The following is a 24,819-nucleotide window of genomic DNA, read 5'->3' as shown; positions in this document are numbered from 1 at the left end:
TATCTATCAAAAGTTGAAGGATGTGACCAGGTGGCACCAATTTTGACTTAAATGCACCCAATTTATACTTGATTGCAATGAATTGCATATCTTTAGACTCATATAGATTCTAATTCCTTTAACATGTACCCAAGACTAACTCTATTGGGCTTGGTTGCACACAATTACACTTAGCTATGTCCAACTAGACAAAGTTCAACTCAAAAGATCCAATGGATGCCTCTAGATACATTCCTTCAAAGAGATCCACAAGGATCTATGTGTATCTAATTTGTGAGCATGTAGGTTATATCTCAAGTATTTCCTAGAAAACCCATTGAAGGCCGATTCATACTACAGGGATAAGATTCCTTGCCCAAAAAGTTTCTTTTTATTGGTTGAAGCCCTTTTGAAGAGCCAGGATTTCTATCATCTCGACTAACAATATCATCATGAGTTATTTTTCCCATCTCAATGTATTCCAAATTGCCACATGCCTTCAAGATGCAATCATAGGTGGTGATTGCATGTGGAGAGATGCTCTTGCTTCCCATCTATTGGAAACAACTCATAGCTTCTTGGCCCTACCACATTTTTCATACATATCAACCAAGGCAATGCCAAGCATAACATTTTTTTTTTCATCACGAGTTCTTCCGCTACAATCCACTACAATCATAATCATGTCTACTAAAATCTCCATCATCATCACTTCCTTGAATATTGCCATCATATGTATTTTGAAATTCACTTCTTCTATCATGTCTACCATCACCTGTGCTTTTGTGTTGTTCCTCTTATTTTAACTTAGCCATGTTCTCTAGGTTTTGTCTTTCGCAAATTTTAAAATTTAGAGGTAAAGGGTCTGCGCAGAATTGTAAGAAGCCCAGCGATCCCGCCACGACGATGAGGCGTGCAAGATGCAGCCACGACTGCAATCTCCGACTGTGTAGAGAATGGACTATGCAAACCCTCCGGTACTGCAGTCTGTGTGTGTGTGTGTGTGTGTGAGAGAGAGAGAGAGAGAGAGAGAGAGAGAGAGAGAGAGAGAGATGCGACTCTGCACAGCGGGCCAATGGCCTTCTACAAGCTCTCTAAGCACGCTAGGCGGACTGGGTGGATGCAGTAGTTATACTGGCAAATGGCTTGGTGGGCACTGCGCATGGGGCAACCATGCCTTTTTTCCTCGGCAAGCTCATTGACTCAATCTACAGCTTTTCTGACTCTAATCGTATGGTCAATTTGTGTGCGGTATAATGCTTGAATTTCTCTATGTAACAGTTATCTCTGATCACTCTGGCGGTGCGGCCAGTCATTGTGCTGGCTTGAGAATTTTGCACCTATGTGATGATTGGAATTGCTGTTAGAAGCCAAGGAGCATACTCATGAACAGTGGAAGTGTCTTTCAAGGTTAGAACCTTTATTACGCTCGTGTTGCATGAAGGATGCGTTCCCCTGCCTGCTTGTTCAAGGTACACATATATCTCTTGCAGGTTATTTCACAAATGAGGTTAATAAACTCTTTTGTTGGAGAGAAAAAAGTATTTCCATCCTATTCAGCTGCTTTGCGATCTATCAAGAAGCTGGGAATCAAAGCAGGGTTTGCCAAGAGGTTTGGAATAGGATTACTGTATGGAATGGCCTTCATGTTGCAATTATTCATCGTATGTTGCGTTTGCCTGAGTGACCTTTGCAGTATGCATGGACAGATGGGGGAGCTACTCGCAAAACCATCAGTGCTGCCCTTGCACTGCCTAATACTAATGTGGCCTTCACTGCTTGCCAAGCTCATTTGGGTGCTGCCGATTTTGAGTACAAGCAAGGTGAACAACTACTAAAGCTTTGGATTGAGTTTTCCATGTATTTTTCGGCCATTATTTCAACAGATCAGGGGCTAAAAGGCAGGTAAGCTTGTAGTTTCTTAACTCAAGTACCAAGAAAAGCTTACATGTATTGAATCATGAAACTTGGTCTGAACATCAAGATGTACATATGTATGAAGTAGCTAATGCATTGCGTAAGTGTGTAAGCTATCGGTACTTTATAACTTGATGGTGCTTGCATCAATGATTGAAAGACGTGATGGTTACAGGCAATATTGTTGCTGGCTGAGAGCAGGAGCTGTTCCAGTTGTAGGCTATAAGGATCCTCGAGGATGTCAAATGTGATTCTACATGGCACGTTTCTTCTCTATTACAGCTGTGTTCTAGTGCCTTGGTCTGCTAGTTTGTGTACAAAATTGTTTTGCGTGAGCAAGGTAAACACAAGTGCATGCACTTTGACACGCCATTGTTGGGAAAACATTAGCAGCCATTTTGTGATGGCGCGCATCATTTGGGCACTCGGTTGACATGCCAAACTCTGGTATATTAGGTAACGCCCTCATACTCTCATTTATAAAACACACATCTATACATGCTTTATGTAATTGTATGAATGAAGATAGAATGCTCGTTGGCCATGTCTCTTTGAGTTGTGTGCATATATCATTATGGTGGCTAAATATGTAGGTAACTGTACATGAAGTACATGGAATATATTGAAAGACATAACGGTCAATGGAGTTGTTGATTTTTTCAGGTGGAATTTGCAGCTTGCATTGCGGGCCGATGTATGCAATGGGGAGAGTTCTTGAAAATGTGTATTATTGCCTGTTGAAGTTGTGTCTTGGCTGATGTATGTACTTATAGTGTATAACGACTATTTTTATAAGGCCAAATGCTTTGTAAGTTGATTGTGAACCGGGAATACTGATATCCGGCCATAGTTTTGTGCGGCTTTGTAGGGGTTTAGGTTACTTGTGAGTCATGTCTCTTGTTGTGGATTGTTCCAAGTGCTATGTTCCATGGTACTTGTTGTGGATTGTTCCAAGTGATGAGGATTGATTGATTATTTGAAAGATTGGGTATTTTAACAGGTTGTAGTATGAATACTTTCATCGAGAAGTAGGGGTGTTGAGGTAAGTTTGGGAGCGCTAGGAGGATTATTACTTTTCGTTTTGAAATTACTAGATGAATTACTATTCTATATCTTCGAGTTGCTAGAAATATTGCTAGTTTCATAACACATCTCAAACTAGTAAGTGAGCTTGAACTCTCTTGATTCATCTAGCAATTATCTTACCATATAGAAACTCAACTTACTATATGGTAAGAAGATTGCTACTTGAAGCATCTAGGAGTATTCTCACGCTTACTAGTTTGCACTTTTGCTAGATGTGTGTGTTGAAACTAGTAAGATATCTAGCAATTATATATATTTTTCCATATGGTAAGCTGTCCAAAGCCCCTTGTGTCCCAGCTGCATGCGTAGTTCGGAGGCTCTGCTCAGCGTGGATTCCAAGCACTGGCACTTGATTCAGCCCTTTTGATAGCATCAAAATGTCGTCACAGCTCCTCCTAGGCCTGACCATACTCCCGATCATAGCGTTATTTTTCCCGAAAGCTGCCTTCAAGAGAGGAGTGATTTTGAGGAGGTGATTTTGAAGAGAACGCTGCCTTCACGTCACATCACCACCAGCTCAGCGAACGCCAGCGTCAACTCCTCGCCTGTAGTCACCTCCTCAAATGCCTCGTGCATAGCAACTCGCGCGTCTGCAGCCGTCTAGACTCTGCAGCCTTCTCCTTTTCCACGGATCTCCCACGCGATGCCGTGCAAAATTCTCCATGCAGGCGTCTACTCAATCTTCTTGACTGCATTTATTGCACGCTAGATTGCCTGGACAGCTGCCTTCGACGTAGTCGCCGTATGTAAGCCTTTAAGGCTCTGCAATGCCTCACACGTCTTTAATCTCCACGTGGCCGCCATACAGTGAAGGACGCCCAAACGGCCCCAACACTAAGGCCAATGCTTTTAGCAGGCCAAAAAAGGACAATCAATGTGCTTTAGTATAGACATCTCCATTTGTATTGCTCACAGAATATTCAAGTGTGGGAGGTATCTATTTCGCACACCTTCCCGCCACATTTACGCGCTCACACACTTCTGGGAGGCTTGTCAATCACACCTTCAGGTGACCCACAACCCCCCGTTCCCCTTCTCTCTCTCTCTCTCTCTCTCTTTCTCTCTCTCTCACACACACAGAGTGGAGCACAGTACACGGTTGCATGCAAAACGTCAATTCCGAGCCCCGGAGAGTACTATGTTTACATGCCGAACCTGTGGAGAAGCTCGTGAGCACTTGGAAGCATGAAGTAAGTTTTTGCTCTTGCATGCTAGTTCCGCTCCATGGTCTGTCTTTCAGGAATGCCGGGTCATGGCCTGTGAAGCAAGCTGACGGGCTCGCTAAATCCCTGCCGTCATATGGATGAGCATTGAGAGAGAGAGAGAGAGAGAGAGAGAGAGAGAGAGAGAGAGAGAGGTGTGTATATTGGAAATGTAGAGAATGATCTGGCTTGTTTACACGTTGTGGGTCTGCGCTTTGCTTCAGGTGTGCAGATAAAGTAATTGTGCTCCTATCCACAAGACGTTTATAATCGAAGATAGCAGAGCAGGATGAGGGTTGAGGAAGAGCTTCGAATGTTGGAGATGTTACACGAGCACTTGAATCGCCATGGTTGCATTCCCTCTGAGCAAGATTCAGACCCTTTTTGGCATTACTGCCAGACACTCTTTGCCACCAGATTTTCAGTTCGACAACTCAAGAGGAAGATGTTCGCGTTTTATCGACAACAGACAGAAATTATGGAATGCTGCATGTTTGAAGCAGGTAGTAAATGTGTATCGTTTGTTGCTTCTAAAGGCATGTTCAAGCTGCATGTTTTGTGTCAGTACTTCGACTGGGTTCATTTTGCGTTTTTTTAACTAAATTTGAAGTAACATCAGCATGGTTGAGCCTACAATTTGTATAAAATTGTCCAGCAGGTGCTGAAACAGCAAATTCTGAGGGCCAAAATGTCCTCACATCCTTACCATTACCTCACAAAGACCAGCATGAGACCGAAGAGGCTACCGTACTGAAAGAGTCAGCCTTGACGTCGAAAGACAAGCACCCAAGCAATATTGTTGTCGTAAAACTTGATTCTGATGCAGAGCAGGAATTCATCCCTAGTCTTGTCAGACCTTATTCTGATGCAGAGTGGAAACTGAATGTTGTTCTTGACAATGCATCCCCTTTGCACTTCTCACAGACTCTAAGAGAAGCTGCTAGAATCCTGAACAAAAATGATGGTGATGCAGCCTCTTCTTCGAACCTTTTGCAGATTCCTGTCAATGGAGCTACAATTTCAGTGAAAAATTCTGGCTTCAAATTAGTTCGTGAAGGATTCAATCCTGTGCCAGATTTAGTCCAAACAGAGGAGTGCAGTCATCTTCCAGGTGCAGCCGATCAATTGGGACATGACAAAGACATGCTAACGCTCATCGAAGGGCCTGCAAGCCCTCTGACTACGCGGTGCCATGTCAATGAGTCTCTCCTGGAGCTTCAGGACCCCCTTCCAAGTTATAACACTTGTATGGAAGTATGCCAGAAGGAATATGGTAGTGGTTTTCGATCAATCTCTTCTTCTTTGGCGGACGTATGCCACAGAAATGCACAAATGTATGGTGATGGATCAGCTGAACGGAAGGTGCAAGATAGGACTCAGGCCCATATTAATGATGTAGCTGATGCCAATGGGGATATGCTCAGTCTGCAGACTAAACCAGATGCAAAATTGTCTTATCCCCAAGCTATCTCTGATGAATCGGTGGCAATTTTGCAACATGCGAATCTGAATTTACGCAGAAAGCGCTGCACAGATGCTTCTATGCTGCAGTGTAGGTACCAAATCAAAAGGCTTAGGCAGTCTGCAATGAAGGACCTAGCCGAAACAATGATCATCCTTTCTCAATGTTCCCTTCCTCCCCAGTAGAATGCTTCCAAATCATGTAATCCAGTTATTAGAGTACCTTGAATGAGGTTTCTAGCTGCATATATGATTGTGGAAAGTGCCTTGTAGATCCAGCATATACCAACAAGCCTCTTTTTGAGAATACTCTTAAAATTTAAGCACGAATCAGCCTTCCAAAGTATGTGTTTCAAGCAGCAGAAGTACCCAATTAATGGCCTCAATGTGAGTGAGCTTTGTTTTAGAATACCCAGATATTGAGGCTTCATCCTGTTTTAGTTTGTGAAAAGATCCCTTCTTTGGATGGTCTCCTTTATTTGCAATAGTCTTAAGAACTTCGTTGCCATCCACTGCTAGGAGACGAAATTGGGGGGGGGGGGGGGGGTTGCATCTTTGCTGCGTGCATGCCAAACTGTTGAGGCCAGCCATGGGGCATGCTAAGTAGCAGAAGCTGGTATCAAGGAAAATTGTTGCCCTTTCCAAATGAGAGGACGTGATCAATGGGGGATCTGTTTGGAGCATGCCCAACTGGTGCACTTGATGTGAGCCCCCTCAACATGTCCCAATATATACACAAGAAATTTTGGACACGTTCCTATATAGCTAGTTGGATTGGATAGTCCAAACTTCCTAGATACAAATAGGAGTTTTAAAATTTGATCCAGCAATTGAGCCAATTGTTGTCGTCCCAGATTAAGAGTCGCACTTTTGCCCCAGTTGCCGCGTCCCTATTGGTTCTACTGCTTTTGCTCTGTGCAGTCCAATGCCTCCATGTCCCGTGCACCCCATAGGTCTAGCCAGCCCTGCCCGCCCCACACATCCCCATCATGGCTCCGTACTCTCTCTCTCTCTCTCTCTCTCTCTCTCTCTCTCTCTCTCTCCCTTAGCACATACCCTTTCTCTCTCTACTTCCCCCACTACGCTCACACATAGACGTAGCGGTCTCCGTCTTTCCTCTCTCAGTCCGCATCCCCATAATCTATTCTGCACAGCAAGACTTTGCGTTCTGTTTCGGTCCTCTTGGTTCCGTCGCCATGGCAGCAGGCTCATCTCGGTGTCGTGCCAGCCATGGAGCTTGCTTCCTCTCTCGCGTGGGCCATCGCCTGGCAACATTCTCTCTCTCGTTGATCGTGCAGAGAGAATGGCAGCATTCTCTCGCGCCGCCTCTCTGTCACCGTCCTACTGTCGGCCTTCCCGTCTTTTGCCTTTGCAGGGGAATTCCAAAGGCTTACACTTAACCAAGATACACAATCCCGCCTTGCGCCACAGTTGCCACACAGTGTGGTCGTGTGTCCGACCACCTAGTGTGGGAGGACACTTCTGTTGTTCTTGGCATGTAACCTTTCCAGTGCTCAATATAAGGAGCTGTCTCACTCGTTGAGGGCAAGCTTAGTTTGGTCCAGTCTCTCTCTCTAAGTGTCTTGTAGTGAGCACACCACATTGGTGGAGGAGACGGGCACTTGGGCAGTTAGAGGACCCTTCTTGATTCCACATTTCTTGCTCCCACAGCTTGCTTGCTGTATGCAGCATGGCGTTCTTGTTTGATACTGAGTGAGAGAGGTGCAAAGAGGAGGGTAGCCCATCGACTAGAGATGCTCGGGAGAGGGCTGCTGTTGAGGCATGTGGATGGGTAGCTACAGAAGCACAAGAACGTGTTGCTGAGAAAGCGGTAGCAAAAGCAAGGGAAGGATCTGCAGCTGAACGAGCAGTTTCGGGTGCAAGCTGGGAGCAGCAGCGAAGGAGTGAAGGCTAGTTCTCCGCCAGTTTTGCGATGGCAAAGGCGGCAACAGCTCGCCAACACCTTAGCCTCATCTTGCGCAAATCTTTTCACCTCAGCCGGTCTCTGTTCACCTTACTTCAAAGCTCCCTGCACATGCGCGATATACCATTGGTTCCGGGATCTTAAGATCTTGGCTTTTCGGCAATTAGAATGCTCGAAGCACTTCACAGCCGAGAGGTGGATCAAAGGACCAAAGTGATGGCTTCCCTCTTCGCGATTGGCATCGCAGCAGTATGCACTTGCGGTGCTGTAGTGCAGCTGACACTGCAACGAAACCAAGAAACACCACATATGATCCAGCTGTCAGAGCAAAGGACGCTACCTACATACGACACCGCAGTGAAAGCAAAAGACACTACCTACGACACTACTACCAGTGCTGCACAGAAAGGGACTATAACACCTACGACACAACTCGACGTGCAAAGGAGGTTGCCTATGATGTTGCTCAGCGGGCGAAGAGACGGGAGTTGTTGCAGTGTGGTTGCAGAGGTGCCCAGTCTTTATGCCCTCATAGTTGTGATGCAGAACCCCACAGTAGATCTTTTTTACGCATTTAGTGATAGTCTTTTGTCATTTCAGTCTTGTCGACCAATCCTTATCGTCACACCAAACCCCTTATGGAAATGGATGTATGTCGCAAAAATAACATGTCAAGTCCTCAGTTAGTCCTTCCTCGCTTTGTCCATTTCATTGGGACAGCGACCTAATGTTTGCATAAGCGAGATGTACGAGTTCCGTGCCTTGATGATGATCGGCACGATGTCGAATCTAGCCCCCAAGTTCAATCCCTAATCCTTGAGTCGTTGTATGATCACTCCCCCCAAATGAGGCGTTAGAGTTGATCTCTCTTGTGAATTCCATTCTCAGCCCAACATTGTAAAAACATGTCCATCTTTTTCTCCCTAAGGGGGGAGGTGTGGTGTGTGGTCGTGTGTCCGACCACCTAGTGTGGGAGGACACTTATGTTGTTCTTGGCATGTAACCTTTCTAGTGCTCAATATAAGGAGCTGCCTCACTCGTTGAGGGCAACCTTAGTTTGGTCCAGTCTCTCTCTCTAAGTGTCTTGTAGTGAGCACACCACAATATATCTCTGCGCCTGCTGGCAGCACAAATCCCGTCGAGCCACAAAATCTCTCTCTCTCTCTCTCTCTCTCTCTCTCCCCGTGTCCTTCTTTTCTAAAATTGAGCGTTTCATAACAAAACTGATTGAGCGTCAAGAAATACAAGACGATAAAGCCAAAATTTGAGTTGGTTAATTACCAAATCTTGAACAATCCAACCAAAATAGATAAAAGGGTTTTTTGGAAATTTTTGAAATTCTGAATTGCCGGTTAGATTTTTAGCTTTCCTTCAAGAAAACCGGGATATTTACACAAGTTTTAGTGCAATAACCGGCAAAAACTTCAAACCACGACCTAAAACTGGGATAATTTCAAGTTTGCCCTTATTTTTACAGAAAATCTATTTTTCTAGCAGCATCGTCGATTCTCCTGTAATGTGAGGAGCTAAAAAAAATCAGAAGAAAAGAAAACATTTTGGCACCGTCACGTGCCACACATTCTTCCAGGTGCACCATTGCCAAAGCTTGGCTTGTTCTTTTTATCACTTCAACCACTTTTTTTCTTATTCACTCAAGTGCGAATCTCTGTTGATTCTCTCTCATAAGACTCAAAAAAAACGTTTTGGGCACCTACTCGATCTAGCTCTAGTAGCCTCTCCTCTACTTAGGGTTCAAAGAAAAAACTTAAATCAAGCAAAACAAGAAAAAATAGCAACTCAATAGCAAGAGGATAACCCCTAAAGGATTCACTATTACGTGAAAATGTCACTTGCTTGCAATGACATTAGGAAACCCCTATATATGTTCTTGCCAAACGAGCCGTCGATCCCCTATCTACAAAGATTGTAGCAAAAAGCGGACCCGTTTGAACAATATTTGTACCACTAACATGAACCCCATAACTTGCGTGTATGAATCTTGCTAAAATATCAACATGAGGTACATGTATGTTACTAATTTAGCACCACTACATATGGTAATGTACACTAAAATTTAATGCTTGCAAGTAGTACTAAGTGAAATGTGATAGTGTAGTAGTATCGACTCGGTAGTAATGGAAAATCATCTAAGGGTGTATGCATGATTTATTGGTACATTGGATACCGAGTTTTGGGCATGGCAGGAAGGAATTGGCTTGGGGAGATATAATTTCTTTAAATTCGAATAAAAAAGGAGAATTTATCTAACAAAGAGTTATTTGAAGTCCATTCAATCAAGGCTCAATGAATTCAAGGGGGGAGGGGGGCGGGGTGTCACATATGATACATGTTCCTATCACAGTTTTACCTACACAGTGGTGTCATTTAACACTAGTTTGGTACCAAAACATGACACTTTAAGTGTCCTTTTTTCACAAATTTAAATTAAATGCTTCTTACATTAAGCGGTTTATTTAAGTAAACCCTCTTCATATGCTTAAATATGTTAGCTAGAGGATCTTTTAAAAATATAATCTTGCATTTTAGAATCTATCATGATCAAGAACTATGCTCATCAAGTTGACCCTCGTAAGATTGCGATTGGACGCTTTGAAGAAATCGCCTTTTTAAGCTAAAAAAAATATGAAGCGACCTTGTAGAAAATTTTAGGTGACTCTTCCACAATTTTGCTATAGATAATTGAAAGTTTCATGTACAAAAAAAAAAAGTTTGGAGTATATAAAATAATAAAAAGTTCCATGTGTTTGATATAGTCATTTCAAGCATATCTTTCTTCATAAAGAAAAATATGTTTTTGATGTATTTGTGAGTTTTAGAAAGTGATACATTGCTTTCCCTTTCCTTTGAGCACTCAAGGTGGCAAGTAGAAGGGCTTTAGTATGCAACAATTATTGGATCATTTTAAATATAAGATCAATTTAGGAAAATTGAGAAAAATGCATAAAAATGGGACATATTTCTTGTCTTCGTCTCATTTATAGTTTGTAGGATGAGAGCTAGTGTTGAATGATGTCCTCATATTTCTTGTCTACAAGAAATACCATTTATAAGAAAATTTGCATGAAAGACTACACATATGTAATGTTTGACACTCTTAGTTTTATTTAGGGAACTCGCGCTTATGGTTAACTATAGTTACTACTAACAAAATGCTAAGAAGGATGAGTATTCAATGAGGATTTTTTTTTTGGCTACGTTTCTATAGACTATGAAAATTCTCACTAAGGACCACTGTTAAATTTCGATTATGCTTCTCCCAAACAAAGCTTGTGGTAGATGAGATTTAGAGACTCAAACTCTAGGATGAGTCTCCTTGCCAATGCATAAGTCTCGATCTTGTGAAAATTCTAGTTGTGCTAAAACATAAAAAGATGTGTATAAAGAAAACATGTGATGTTTTACTCCTATGACTGCTATGTCCACCACTGACTAGTAACTATTGAGCAAGAATAAGACCAAAAGTTTTGTTAAGAGACATGGAGGCTCAAGCTGATCTAGGTTTAGGCTCCTTGCCAATGCATTGACTAACAAAAACAATTATAGAGTGTGTCTAGAGATGTGGAGGCTCAAGCTCTAGGTTCACGCTCCTTGCCAATGCAAACAAAAACAATTGTAGAGTCTTTGTGGTGATAACAAATTAGGAAAGATGGAATCGAAATTGTTGTTGAGGCTCAACTTGTAAACACCCTCAGAGCCACATCCCACCTAACACTTTTTGCAAGGGTTGGAGAGGCTCACCATTCTCATGTTCTATATGCACTCATTCCTGGCACACGACTATGACAAAGTGCAAGGAAATTTCTAGGTAGCCTTCCGATGAGCAAGTAAGGGTTTACCAATTTGCCCATTTTGTTGCAGCAGTTTCAGTAGGTTATTTGCTTTGTTGAGCTACTTGTGACCTGGCACAACCGGTTGGCATGCTGATGCTTTGTAAAAACTTATGATCAAGCCAGCTTTTGGAGTGCTTATAGAGCATAGATCCATCCCCTCCAAGTTTTGGAAGCACTTTCCATGACATGTGCACCAAGTTGTTGCACCACATTGAGCCCTTGCAGACACTCAATTTAGCAAGACGGGACTCTCACTCATAACTACCTTGGAGGCTCAAATGCATTTTTCCCCAAGTCTAGCACAAAGTCTTGAACCAAATGCTCAAACTTGAGGTCGAGCCTAGAGGGTCAATGGATGCTCTACTCTTGCTCTCTAAGTGAACAAAGGGTGTGGCCCATCCGCACGATGAAGAATTTGTATGCTCGAGCTTGGCCACCCATCCAAATTTAGAACACTTTAATTTGAATTTTGAAATTGACGGCCGTCATATACTAACGGCGGATCTGGAAACGCTGCTATCGATTACCATGGTGAACCTCTTGGCAACCATCAGCCCCACTACCACCATGCTGAATCTCTCAACATTGAGTCGCACCCCACTGTCACCATGTTGAACCTCCCAGCATTGAGTCTCCACCCCACTATCGCTTGGACTGCTTCTAGCATCTGTGGATCTGCAGAGACAAACGGATGGTGTGAGGTGGCAATCCCACTTGCTGAACCGCCCAGTAATGATCGCTCGTGCTAGAAGTCCATGCTAAACCATTCGCCTCTATGTCGCCTGGATTGTTGCCAGCATCTGTGGCTTTGCAGAGACAAATGTATAGTGTGAGGCGGCATGATCCCAGCTGCTCCTGCAACAAGAAGGGACAAGCCGACAGCTTTGGAGGATGATGAAGCAAAAGGGGATCACTGTCCCTGCTAAACCTCTCGGCAACCATCCTCCACCATCGCCTACTGCCTATGTTGAACCTTTTGGCAACCATCTGCCATCGTTTCCTGCTGCCCACGCTAAAAGTTTTGGAAACTTGATGCTACTGCCAAATGTGTGTGTTGCGAGTAGCGAGTTCTACAAAGAGAAGCTCTTTGATTCATGCAAGATAAAACTCTCAAACTCACCATTCAATGCACCACTATCATTCCACCCTTGGGCTCTTGTCCACCACTAGGAGGCGACCGTTGTCATGGAAATGACAACAGGCTTATTTGGTGAAGTTGCTTAACAAGATAGCGAATCAGGTTGGAGCTGCTACCAACAATGGAGAAATTTCAAGTAGGCCACAAGGGGTGTGTGTCATTTTGAAGAGAACCTCCAAGAGACCTCCAGGTAGCCAGAAGAGCTATTCCATATTGTGCTAGTCAGCTTAAATTAACAGCATTGGACCAGGGAAATTCTGAATTTAAGAATATCTTGTGTGCAACAAGATTGCGTCCACCAAGTATCTTCTGTAGAATCCATTCTCTCTCTCTCTCTCTCTCTCTCTCTCTCTCTCTCTCTCTCTCTCTCTCTCTCTCCCCCCTTTTTGTTGCCTTGTGTTAGGTTTTTGAACTATGCCATGTGGGTGTCTTGTGCCTTTTTTGTACCTTGGAGGGGTTGAGGCTCGAACTTAAGTTCGAGCCTCTTGGCCGTATTTATTACTACAACGAGGCGGAGGAGGTCACATGACCGATTTCTTTTTGAGATATACCATGTAGCTGCCTTTCTTCTCATTTTGTACCTAGTACGGGTGGAGGCTTGTTTTTGAATTTGAGCCTCATGCCAATAATTTGTGTCAAAATAATGAGGTAGAGGTTCGAACTTAAGTTCAAGCCTCATGCCCATTATTACTACAACAAGGTAGAGGAGGTCTCATGCCCGATTTCTTTTTGAGATATACCATGTAACTGCCTTTCTTCCCATTTTGTACCTAGTAGAGGTGGAGACTTGTGTTTGAATCCGAGCGTCATACCAATAATTTGTGTGAATGAGGTGGAGGTAAGAACCTAACTTACGTTCGAACCTCATTCACCTCATGCCCATTATTTCTACAACAAGTTACAAGGTATAGGAGGTCTCATGCCCACTTTCTTTTTGAGATATCCATGTGAGTTCCTTTCTTCCCATTTTGTAGCTAGTAGGGGTGGAGTGGCGAGCCTTGTACCCATTTTCTATCTAGCAAGTGATAGAGGCTTGCCCTTAAGTTCAAGGATCTTGCCCATTCCTTACCCAAAATGGGGTGGAGGCTAAAACCCATGCCCATTTTGTGCTTATAAGTGGGTCGAAGCTCAAGTTCAAGCTTCATGCCGATTTTATGCCTAGAAAATGTTGAAGGCTCAAAATTAAGATTGACCCTTGTGAGATTATTAACTTTAAGCAGAACCTTTCTCTTAGAGATCACAAACCTATAGCTTGTTTCAAGAATTTTGATAGACATTTTCAAACTTTTATAATCATTAGCATGTTTTATTTTTCTTGCATAAACTTGGTCTAAAGGAGGAAAATTGTATCTTTGTTCTTGGAAAAAGTCCAATCATTGGTTACTATTTTGAAATTTACCTTGTCCAAAATTTTAAAAAAGTGAAGTTAATTTTTATGTAACATTAGAAATTTTTTATCTCCAAATAATTAAAATGTATATGTATATTTAGTTGTAGAGCATATATTCTTCCACTATCAAGAGGATAGTATACACTACATGATTGACTCCTTTAGATAGCCAAAATTAGAAGCACCATTATAAAAGATGGGATGAACTTTTCAGAGCATTCCTAAATTGATCTTCTAGTGCCTTGATCATAAATAGAACAATCAATATATGTGCTAAATTTAGAGCAAAAGAGGCAAAAAGCTTTGAGTTTTCAAGTCCTATGTTAAAAAATGGGACTTGAATAATTCCCTAAATTCCTAAATTGGTGTTATATTCAAAACTGCATAAGAGAAAATTTTCATATTTTCATTCTTGGCACATAAGCATTCAAAAGCTCAAATAATATCAAACTTTCCATGTAGATCAACTAAATGTATCAAAGTAAATGGCACATACACAATTGGGGTGCCTAAAACCTTGGTTTCAATGTTATTATGGAGAACTCAAGATTTTCAAGAGTTTTTGCACGATAAAAATTTCAACATAGAGTTCAAGCAACGAGATTTAATTGAGTTAGGGAGCCCAAAAAGTATGTAGTTTCTTGGTTTAAACATATAAAGTCATTTGTAGTTGTCAAATTGCACTAGAATAGTACCAATTCCATGAGGGGACCTTTGGAAGACCAAAATTATGCTCTTATTCAGCACGTGTTCACGTATAAATTATGTCTATAACTTGCATGTGACTTGAAAACTTATCTTTGAAGTGCATTCCATTGTTTTGTAACACTAAGTGCTAACACTTGGATTTTATAAACGGTAAAAAGGCCATCTCTATAAAAAATATAATAATTTTATGATTTTTTTGGCAAAACAGCTTGAAATTTTACTAAAATTTATGTCTTAGAACTTACCAAAATTCTTTCGATACGGATTGTATTTTGATATGGAGAAAAATCCAGTGTTTTCTTTCCCTCATAACCAATCTATGGTAGAAGCAAGGTGTAAAAAAGTTCTTTCTAGCTTGACAAATAAATTGCCAAAACTTGGTAGAAAAACAGGACACTTTAGTGTCTCAGGACACTTAAGTGCCCAATTACAGAACTAGTGTTAAGGAACGTCAAAGAAAAATTTACAGATTGTATAGAAAAAGGGTGTGTTATAATCTCGTTAATCATGAAAATTTTCACAAATAAGGGATTTTAATAATACTCCTTGAACGCATATGATATAGTAGTTTGACATGGAGTGAGCCCCCCCCAAACACCATGAAGCCCTCCCATCGGTTGCAACAGAGGGGTCCCCTATGGGAGCTAGCATGGCAAGGGAAGTAGCCAAGAAGTGGGAGGGTAGTAGTCAAAGAAGGTCAAGCAATTAAGAAGGAGGCCTCTTAGCAAGTGAGAGGGAGGTCTCTCAGCAAGGGTGAAGCCTCCAAATCATCGCATGCTTAGAACCATGCAACACAATCTCCCTCTCCCACTCCTTTAGGGACGTTTCCACTCAAGGTTAGGTCCTCTTCAAAGCCATCCCCATCTAGGAATTCTCATACAAATCATGCTATATGTGAGAAAATTTCTAAAGGGGCTACAATAAAGGACAAAGGACTACAAAGTGGCATTCTTTTCTTACACCCAAATCTACTCCTTTGAGCACACCAAATCAGAAGCCCAAAATGTAGTCAAGCTTAGATGTCACTCTAAGCACAGAGGTGAGCTAGTTTGTGAAGAATTCAAGATTGTAAATATAGTTGTCTTTTCATAGGTTAGGACTGTGATGAGAGTTTTCTGAGTGGAAATGACTTGTGTATGCTAGAAATTTTATCACATCTCTGGTCTTCTTTTTCTCTTTACATTATTGGGCGTATTATCATGCTTTCAGGGTGCTAAGGGATAGTATATGTGTAGTCATCAAGAAGTTGCATTCCATTGCATGCCTTGAATCCATGCATGTTCATGCATTTTAGAAGCATTACACTAGGTCTCAGGTTCCAAATTCTCAATTAGCTAAACTTAAGATGTAAGTCTTAAACTTTGTAGTTGGTATAACACTAAACCTTTGTTTTTTTTAGCATTGTTATATAGACATCATGCATTTCCCACCTTTTGAAACTTTCCTACACATCAATTAATGTCAAAGGGCTCTAGAGACGTGCTTGTATCCTTTGTATGTGCTAGTTGGCCTTTATGATTTCAATGTGGATGCAGGAGCATAGGCGAGGCAGATGTCAACGATAAGGACTAGCTAAATTGTTTTGAAGTGGTGGCAAGAAGGGGTAGAAAAGTAAAATGCATGGTTGCAAGGCTATATTTTTGGCCCAGGTTCTACGCGTTCTTCACATGTATTTACCATGAACCCCTCAAAAATTATGGGATGGAGGTAACCAAAGCATTTTCTAGAGAATTTCTACATGGAATTTCAAAGGGGCCAATAGGCTTTATTTGTGAAGGAGATGATTTTTTGTATGGATGCATAAAATATACATCAAAGAATAAAATATGAGCTATTTTCCATGGGTCTTCCTCAACACATAGCTCTAGGTCAAGATAGGGTCCAAAGATTGAGCGATCAAAGGCAATGCAAGAGCACAGACAAGAACCTCCACTTTTGGGATTGTAGGCTTTGAAGAAGAACATGTACTTTAGTCTAGATTCTGTTACAAATTTGGATAGATTACATGATGTGGTTGAAACCAAACATACTATTGTGTTGTCTGAATACAATACATGTAGATTTGCAAAGGCAAAAATGCATCGATATGAAGGTCCACAGCTCTTGGTGGACACCTTGAGATGTCAATTGCAAGATACAGATGTTGAGTTACAAGAGGAAAAAATTGGCCAAAATGCACAAGATGCAAAAAAATTGTAGGTATTTAGGAGAAAAGTTCATAGGAATACTCTCAATGTCTCACTATCCAAACTTTGGCAGGGATGATTGTGGACAATGTACCTATTGGTGCTAGGTAAGAAACTCTAGAGTAGCTTGAATTGGACCATAAAAGGGAAGAGTCTTAGCATGCACAAATAGGCTTTGTCAAATTCATGCAATCCAAAAGGAGAAACATGTTTTTATGTGTGCATGCACCAAAATTCTACCCTATGATATGGTCTCCTTAGATTTGCATAGCATTTGTAGTGCTTGGGGATTGGTCATGTAGAATGAGGATGGTCTCGGCATGTTTGTGCTACGTTATGGTCTTGTCATGTAGAATGAGGATAGTCCTGGCATGTTTGTGCTACCTTGTGCTCATGTGTACCATATTTAGTATTTTTCTCACTTGGCTTCAAGCAACGAGACTTTCATGGCTATGGGATGCATGTAAACCATCTCACATGTTATAGTATCTTTGGTGATGCTTGGCAATATTAGCTCCTTGAATTATAGAGCAGAATCATGAACTATGCCAACACCTATGATGCTAAATAGTGCTATCAAAAAATTCTACTATGCATTCTATCTCTATGATATAATCTTGATCTTTGCTACCCTTTTCTTGTGTTGGGTACATTGGTATATGTTGATAGGGTGGGAACATGTATGTAACATAGTACTAGAATTTTGTTGGTCCCTACTCTAGATGGTTGTAGGTCATATCTATGCTTCAAACGTCTGACAAGTGGGTTTTATGTGTAGCTTGATAGTTACCAGTGTCAGACATACTGATGGAAAGTAACCTAGCATAAAAGATAGTAGTGTTGGTAGTGTAGTTAGCATTGCAACCTTGTTAGCTACCACTACTACTATGTTGTCTGCCACAAGCAGCTTGCTAGTTGGTGCTGATACCCTTGGAATGTTAGGCTAAGGGCATATATATGGTGTGTCTAGGTGAAGATGTGCATGTGCTAGTCCCAAGGCTCTTCAATTGGTATCATAGCTCACGAGAGAAAGGTAGCTATGGAGGAGGGGGAAGAGCAAGTGTTGAGCTTGGATGGACTCTCTCTCTCTCTCTCTCTCTCTCTCTCTCTCTCTCTCTCTCTCTCTCTCTCTCTGAATCACGTGAAACAAGGCTTCCATGGTGGGGCTCAATAGAGCAATCACAAGAATCTTCACTTGTACATACAAGGAGAAGACAATAACGAGCATCACTTGATGCTTTTATGGGCTTAAAAGGGATTGCAATATCTTTCTCTACATTTTGCATTTTTGCATGAGCTCGTGAGGAGGCACCATCGACAAAGGACTAGCTCTTCTTCTTCACTATGGCAGCATTGATGCAACAGAGATTGCCATGGTTTCTTTTCTGCTTCATATTGGGAGAACTTTTGGGTGCCCTAAGGAGACCAAGGGTCATCACAAGGGCCCTGCCTCACTTTCCATACAAGTCACACAAAGGATGGAAGTCGCACAAGGCTTTGACTTCTCCAAGGTGGAAGATCTTTAAAGAAAATTTTGTACAAGCAAAGAGGTTTCAAGAGCACAACAAGAGTACAAGGTCTTATCAACTTCAAGAACCGTAGCTCACCTCAGACTCCACAAGAATAAAGGCACAAAAAGTGGTTTCAACGTTTGCAAGGGGAACCTCATTCAAGGCTGCAAAGTAAATGGGTGATTCTAGGATTCAGGCACTAGACAGAGCACAACAATCGGGATGGATCGTAAGGTTTGAGATTTCATCTTTTGGGGTTTCATAGCTTTATGTATAATTTTATATTGTAGGAAAATGTCATCATGTTAACCTTGGCTATGGTGTCCCGAGAGCCTACATATAGCACATGGGTCCAACTCATTTGTAGGGAGCTTTGTTTGTCCCTCTTTACTGCTCACAAGATTGTTCCTGGTTGAAGCAAATTGGGGCAATGGCCACTTGACTAGAAATCTGGCATCGTCGTGCACTATGGCCATCACCACGTGTGCCATGACAATTTCCTTTGTCAAGCTTGCCTTTGCCTTTGTCCTCTTGTGAGTTCCTGCTTTTGCCTTTGGCTTCACATTCCCAAGTCAAACAAAGCATCTTCTCGCATTTATAACAATGGCTCTAGGACCTCATGGGTATTGAGACAACTAATTGCGCATGGGTCCTACTGTCCTTGTCAAGCGTGCCTTGGGCTTTGTTCTTTTGCGAGATTTGAACCTTGCCTTGGGCGTTACAATTCCAAGCCAAATGGGTTACCAGATCCCTCGAGAATTTAGTACATGCTAGGGTCGCTATATGAGTACTAGCCTTGCTATCCTTGTCAAGAAGCAAAGATTCTTCACATGTGAGGTATCTTGTGCTACGACTTTCAATTCCAAGGACGGTTATTCAAGAAAGTTGGTAAGTTCATTCAATTTAAGGTTTACATTTTTGAACTTATTAGTCTTGCAGAATCTTCTACAAAGCTATCTTTACAAACAACAATTTCTTTGATCATGAAAGTTTTTGTACTAAGATGAAGTTGATAGCTAAATTTCATGAGCTACCTTATTTCAACATTGGGGGATCTAAGGTGCTTTTGTGATTCTCAATATGATGTATTATTCAACAAGGTCAATTATGTGTAAATGATCGACAAGGTTGATTTTCTTTTACCTTGATATCTATATGTCAGCAAGAGCACATGTTAGCTATGAGCACATGTGCTCCATAATGTTTTATCCTTTCAATATACTTATGCAAAGTAGGCTTCCCATTTAGGAATATTACATACAAGCTTCCAAAGTTTGAAATATGCTATCAATATACGGACATGAGAGAAATTTGCAGCATGTGTGAATGATATCTCACAAGGCGTCAGTGGGAACGAGGCCAAGGGGGCATGCTTGGTACATACAATAGATCTAAATTTATCAGCATGCATGGTTATGAGACAAACTCATTAGCTACATGGACATGAGCCAAAGTCAAGAACGGACAATAGAAGCCGATTGAAATTCACTCTCATGCTTGGTACATACAACATATCTAAATTTATCAGCATGCATGGTTATGAGACAAACTCATCAGCTACATGGACATGAGCCAAATTCAAGAACAAACAACAAAAGCCAATTGAAATTCACTCTCAAGCAAGAATTTGTTTTAAATTTCAAGACAAATTACTGTAGAGGGGCAACAAGGCTTGCAAATTTCATGTTCTTCTAGCTTTTTGGTGTTTTCAATTTTTCAAATGGACAAGATCTTCTTCTTTGCAAAGCAAAGTGCTTTGTAGGCCATATGAGAAATATGGATTCTACCCCATACCGAGATATTGCTCACTTCTTTGTAGACCATATGAGAAGCAAGGCTTCTATCCCATATCGAGATACTACTCATTGGTCCTTGGGATCAAGAGAAATGGTGGAAAGGTTTGAGGCATTGTCAATAAGAGGATATAATCTCACATTTGAAGTTTGGCAATGTTGAGTTGTGATGTATCTATGCCAATACAGATTGTGCAAGGCACGCATGATATTGACTCAAACGATTGAGATATTCATTGTAGCTAGGGCCTTATTACTATATTTTCCTAAATTGCATACATGGCATGCTAGTAAAGTAGAAGTAATTCCACCCTATCATTTTTTACGATTCCTCTATTACACTAGCTACTCTATCAAGGACATCCTTATTTGACTCATAGTAACGGTGGATTCCACTCAATTTAATGTCCACATGCACTAGAGTTACATGGTTTTTAGAGTGACACTAGTATGGTCGGCCGCCTCCGGCAGTCTCTTTCTCTCTCTCTATCTCTCTCTCTCTCTCTCTCTCTCTCTCTCTCTCTCTCTCTCTCTCTCTCTCTCTCTCTCTCTCTCTCTCGTGCAGTGCTCAATGTCATCATGGTCACAGGACACATTGGCGAGAGCATACATGATTTGGTTTGAATCAAGTGTGTGTGTTTGTGACGATTATTTGTGATCACATTTTGGTACAACAAAGGAGCCACCAAGGCAACAAAAAAGAAGAGAACATTCCCAAAAGCTATCAATAAAACACAATAAATTCTTCCAGTTCCCTCAATTATTTCAATTATAGTCCTTCAATAAGAGACAATGAAAAATAGAATGACAAAGACCCAAAATATACTTAAGCTTACACGTGGAATAACCACGGTCCAATGTTGCCTCTCAAACCTTATATATTTGTTAGTTGTAAAACCTCTTTGTACACAATGTTTTGAGTGTAAACCATTGGAGGTCTTCGGATTCACTTATATTCAATCTTTGAGCATCATCAAGAACTATTTTGTAGCTAGATACAAACCCAAAACTTTGAGTGTTTGACCTTGTGCCTTGTTGATTGTCGTTCCAAATGCAAGCCTCACAGGAAACTATCTACGCTTCATTTCAAAAGGTAGTCCCTAAGAAGCCCCTATAAAAAAGTCTATTTTGGGTATGAATACCCTTTCTCCAGCATGTGACCCAGTGATTACTTCTGCATCAATAATCCTGTGGTGAAACTGCTTACATATCAACCTTGTACCATTGCACAAACCTTGTCGAGGATCCAAGTTGCGAAGAAGCATAATTGGGTCATTCTCTTTCAATTGCAAAGAGTGTGGTGGAAAACCTCCCCCAAGCTCAAGAGAATTCAAAAATTCAGTTGTATAAAGAATACTGCTACAATCATATGAACATACTGAGTCTGCACTCACATATTCCTTGAATATTCCTCTCATTTTACCCATGGCCAAGTCATTAATGGCATCAACCTCCTTATTGCGAGGAGCAAGTATACCTCTATCCTTAAAAAACCTCTTGTAATCTTGAATGTGTTTCATATCTCCATATATACAATCAATGAGCCCTTCAAGACTATTTTCTGGAAGAAGCATATGATTTGGCAATGGGACACGTTCATTCAAATCTCCATGACCATTACCAATGCAAAGTATCCAATCTACAAATTCTCTTGCAAGTGCATTATTTGAGCCTTGAAACACACGCATATTGTCTGTTAACCGCAAAACCTTTATATATTTCCATATGTGTGAGTGACACAAATATGCATTCACAATATTTGCACGACTTCCTTTACGGACAACATGCAAGATTTGTCTAAAATCACCCCCAAACAAAAGCACTTTTCCTCCAAACAATACATCATTTTGCATCACGTCCCTTAATGTTTGATCTAGTGCCTCATAAGCATATTGATGGGTCATGGGAGCTTCATCCCATATGATCAAGGAAGCTCTCTTCAAAAGTTCAGCAAGCTAACTGTTCACTTTGATACTACATGTTGATTCCGAATGCAACTCTAATGGTATTTTAAACCTTGAGTGAGCGGTCCTTCCATTGCTAAGAAGTAAAGCTGCAATGCCGGATGATGCACATGCCAAAGAAACATTTTTTTGACCACGAATGCGAGAGAGCAAGGCATTATAAAGATATGTTTTTCCAGTTCCACCCGGTCCATCTAGAAAAATAAATACTTCCTTCTGCCTTTTCAACTGCCTCCATGACTTCATTATATGCAATGTGTTGCCCTTGATTCAAATAACTCTCCATTCTATCTGCCAAATCATTTTGTTCATGTGCATTGAATATTGTCTCCTCACTTAGTAATCCACCACTACGCTGGAATAAACGTGCTTGATCTATGCTAGGCATTCCAGAATAGTCAACAAGTCGTTTTCCATATTGTTGAAGCATATAATTTAGGGTAGATAATGCTTGGTTGTTTGCTATTTCATGACGAACATGCTCATCAAGCGTACGTGTGCGCAAAGAATAAAAAAAGTCCTCAGAAAGATCTTTGGAGAAATTATTCCATAGAGTACCTGGAGACAAAGGCTCACAAAACACCAAAATGATCACAAATAATTGTCGCAATTGTGATACATAACGTGCCTCTAGATAGCTCTTAATTTCATCAAGAACACCTTCACCATCTTGCGGCAAGACTGTGGCTCTATCATGGCCCTTATACACATATTTGTAAAGATATTTTACAGCTATGATAGTCGAGCATATTTCGACATTAATGTGAGCTTTATATCTCAATGAGAGAAGTGGATTATATGGCACAACCCATCGATTATCCAGCTTCATTTGTTTTGATAGCACATAATTTCCATAATCTCGTCGCATGTATGTTGGATATCCAGCGCCATCAATGCAAGTTTCTGCACAAAACTTGCGTGGATATTTAAATCTGCACCTCCCTTCTACCATGCATGGTGCATTTTGACTCAAGACACCACATGGAACGTGAATGTTACAACTTGTTATAACATTGTGCAAATCAGGGAACTTGTCTTTGTCTGGTAGCTCATCACAAACCATTTTATCATAGTGTGAAACATCAGTGGGATTGTACTGAGATGCAAGTATCAACAAAATATGAGCATGAGGAAGTCCTCTTTTCTGGAATTCTATCACACTGACATGGCCAATGACATCTCCAAAAATAGAACCCTATATAAGCAAATGCATCAAGTCTTTAAACTTATGATAAAAGACTCGTGATGTCAAATCAGGACGATCAAAAGCACTTTGCCTTGGCAATAAGGCATCATCAATCTCTTTCCAACGTGGATTGCATGTGAAAGTTATAAATAGGTCTGGCTTCCCACGCTTGCACACAATTGCCATGGAATCTTGATAGAGATGATACATATGTCGTGGGCCACCCACAAAAGACGAAGGCAAAACAATTCTTTGTCCAACATTAATACCTCTCACTCCTTCCACCACATCCCTAGCTACCACCATGTTTGCAAGGCCTTGATAAGCTTCAACACGAAGTTCCTTCTGATGGTTTCTCAACCATAGTAGCCTAGACTCCTCCATTGTGCTGTAAGCATCAACAATCTATTGCTGCAATAACCTACCTCCTCGTAAAAGACACTCTGCGGTGTCACTCCTTACTTGTATCCGAAATGTATAATACTGCTTTTGAGTCATAAAGTGTGTTCTCCTTTCAGTATTCCCACCGGCATCATCATCGGAGTTAGCATCATTATTGATATTGAGAAGAGGTATGTACCGGTGCCAGCAATCTTCTCCTCTTCGAAACAACAAAACATATAGTAAAGGCATATATGAGCGATGCAAGGAAGAAATTCTTTTAAGTCCTCTTTGATATTGCAATAAAATATCATGATGCCCCACATTTCTTTCATCTCCATGCCCAGGTATGATTGCTGCAACTTCTGAACCACGGGGTGCTAGGTACTGCCAACCATTTGAAAAAGCTAGAATATTGGTTAAGCTAGCAGACCGGCCACAGTAGGGATCCAAAGGAGAGAAAATAGGGATCCAAAGGGGGGGGCCATCTACAAAAGAGCCACGTGCAACAATGGGCTAAAAAGACCCTAAGGTTCAGCCCATTAAGACTTCCAAAATGCTAAGGTTCCAAAATTCAAAGGTTGTGTCCAAAGGTCAAACCTAGGGGAAATTGGATGCTTTGTGTGTGTAAAAAAAGTCTTTGCATATCCCTACATGGGAGGGGGCGAGCCCTGAAGGTAGGGGATGAGAGAGAAAGTCACACACACACACACACACACACACACACACACACACACACACACACACACACACACACACACACACACACACACACACACACAGGCTCCCTTTACACAAAGGGAATGAGGGACACATGTCAGCTCCCTAGGCCAGATGCCCACAAGGTGTGCCCAGTTTCTATTGGATGACCCTTGAAGTGGACCAATGAGAATTAAGCTAGAGTAAATCTAGTTTAATTAATTAAAAAACATTTAATAAAAGAAACCAATGAGAATTAAGTCTCCTAGAAGACTATTGGGCAGTCTCCCAAGGGGTCCAATGAGCATTCAAGAGCCCAATGGCTTGCCTGATTCCTATTGGGCAGGAGGCAAAGGGGTCCAATGAGAGTTTAGTTTAATTATTTAATTACCTAAAGCTCTCACAAAAGGGGAAAGGGGGACACATGTCAGAAGGCTATCACT

The 24,819-nt window shown here is 41.3% G+C and overlaps 3 protein-coding genes across 7 annotated transcripts; 2 read left to right on the top strand and 1 right to left on the bottom strand.

Annotated features, from left to right (window-relative positions):
- Window positions 1–797: 797 nt before the first annotated feature.
- Window positions 798–2,208, top strand: LOC147439875 (uncharacterized). 3 transcript variants are annotated; one of them, XM_086485602.1, is made up of 7 exons: window positions 798–956; window positions 1,048–1,168; window positions 1,261–1,281; window positions 1,347–1,389; window positions 1,473–1,591; window positions 1,689–1,802; window positions 2,072–2,203. In XM_086485602.1, the coding sequence occupies exons 2-7, from the start codon at window positions 1,121–1,123 to the stop codon at window positions 2,120–2,122; spliced, it is 396 nt and encodes a 131-aa protein (XP_086341728.1). In that variant the 5' UTR covers window positions 798–956; window positions 1,048–1,120; the 3' UTR covers window positions 2,123–2,203. The 3 variants fall into 3 exon arrangements, with proteins under 3 accessions (XP_086341728.1, XP_086341726.1, XP_086341727.1); XM_086485600.1 differs by lacking the exon at window positions 798–956 and having other exon boundaries at window positions 1,261–1,389; window positions 1,676–1,884; window positions 2,072–2,208; XM_086485601.1 differs by lacking the exon at window positions 798–956 and having other exon boundaries at window positions 1,105–1,389; window positions 1,676–1,884; window positions 2,072–2,208.
- Window positions 2,072–6,078, top strand: LOC147439874 (uncharacterized). 3 transcript variants are annotated; one of them, XM_086485597.1, is made up of 3 exons: window positions 2,072–2,156; window positions 4,409–4,687; window positions 4,840–6,078. In XM_086485597.1, exons 2-3 carry the CDS (start codon window positions 4,474–4,476, stop codon window positions 5,829–5,831), a joined length of 1,206 nt encoding a protein of 401 aa, XP_086341723.1. In that variant the 5' UTR covers window positions 2,072–2,156; window positions 4,409–4,473; the 3' UTR covers window positions 5,832–6,078. The 3 variants fall into 3 exon arrangements, with proteins under 3 accessions (XP_086341723.1, XP_086341724.1, XP_086341725.1); XM_086485598.1 differs by lacking the exon at window positions 2,072–2,156 and adding an exon at window positions 2,216–2,352; XM_086485599.1 differs by lacking the exon at window positions 2,072–2,156 and having other exon boundaries at window positions 4,474–4,687; window positions 4,843–6,078.
- A 15,168-nt stretch (window positions 6,079–21,246) lies between these two features.
- On the bottom strand, window positions 21,247–22,050 carry LOC147439873 (uncharacterized). The gene has a single exon (XM_086484075.1). The coding sequence runs from the start codon at window positions 22,048–22,050 to the stop codon at window positions 21,247–21,249; it is 804 nt and encodes a 267-aa protein (XP_086340201.1).
- Between the last annotated feature and the right edge of the window lie 2,769 nt (window positions 22,051–24,819).

Source organism: Adiantum capillus-veneris, chromosome 16, assembly GCF_014529385.1.
Source record: "Adiantum capillus-veneris isolate H3 chromosome 16, ASM1452938v2, whole genome shotgun sequence".
NCBI lineage: Eukaryota > Viridiplantae > Streptophyta > Polypodiopsida > Polypodiales > Pteridaceae > Adiantum > Adiantum capillus-veneris.
The sequence above is the reverse complement of the archived record's forward strand: the minus strand, read 5'-3'. Positions and strand labels throughout refer to the sequence as shown.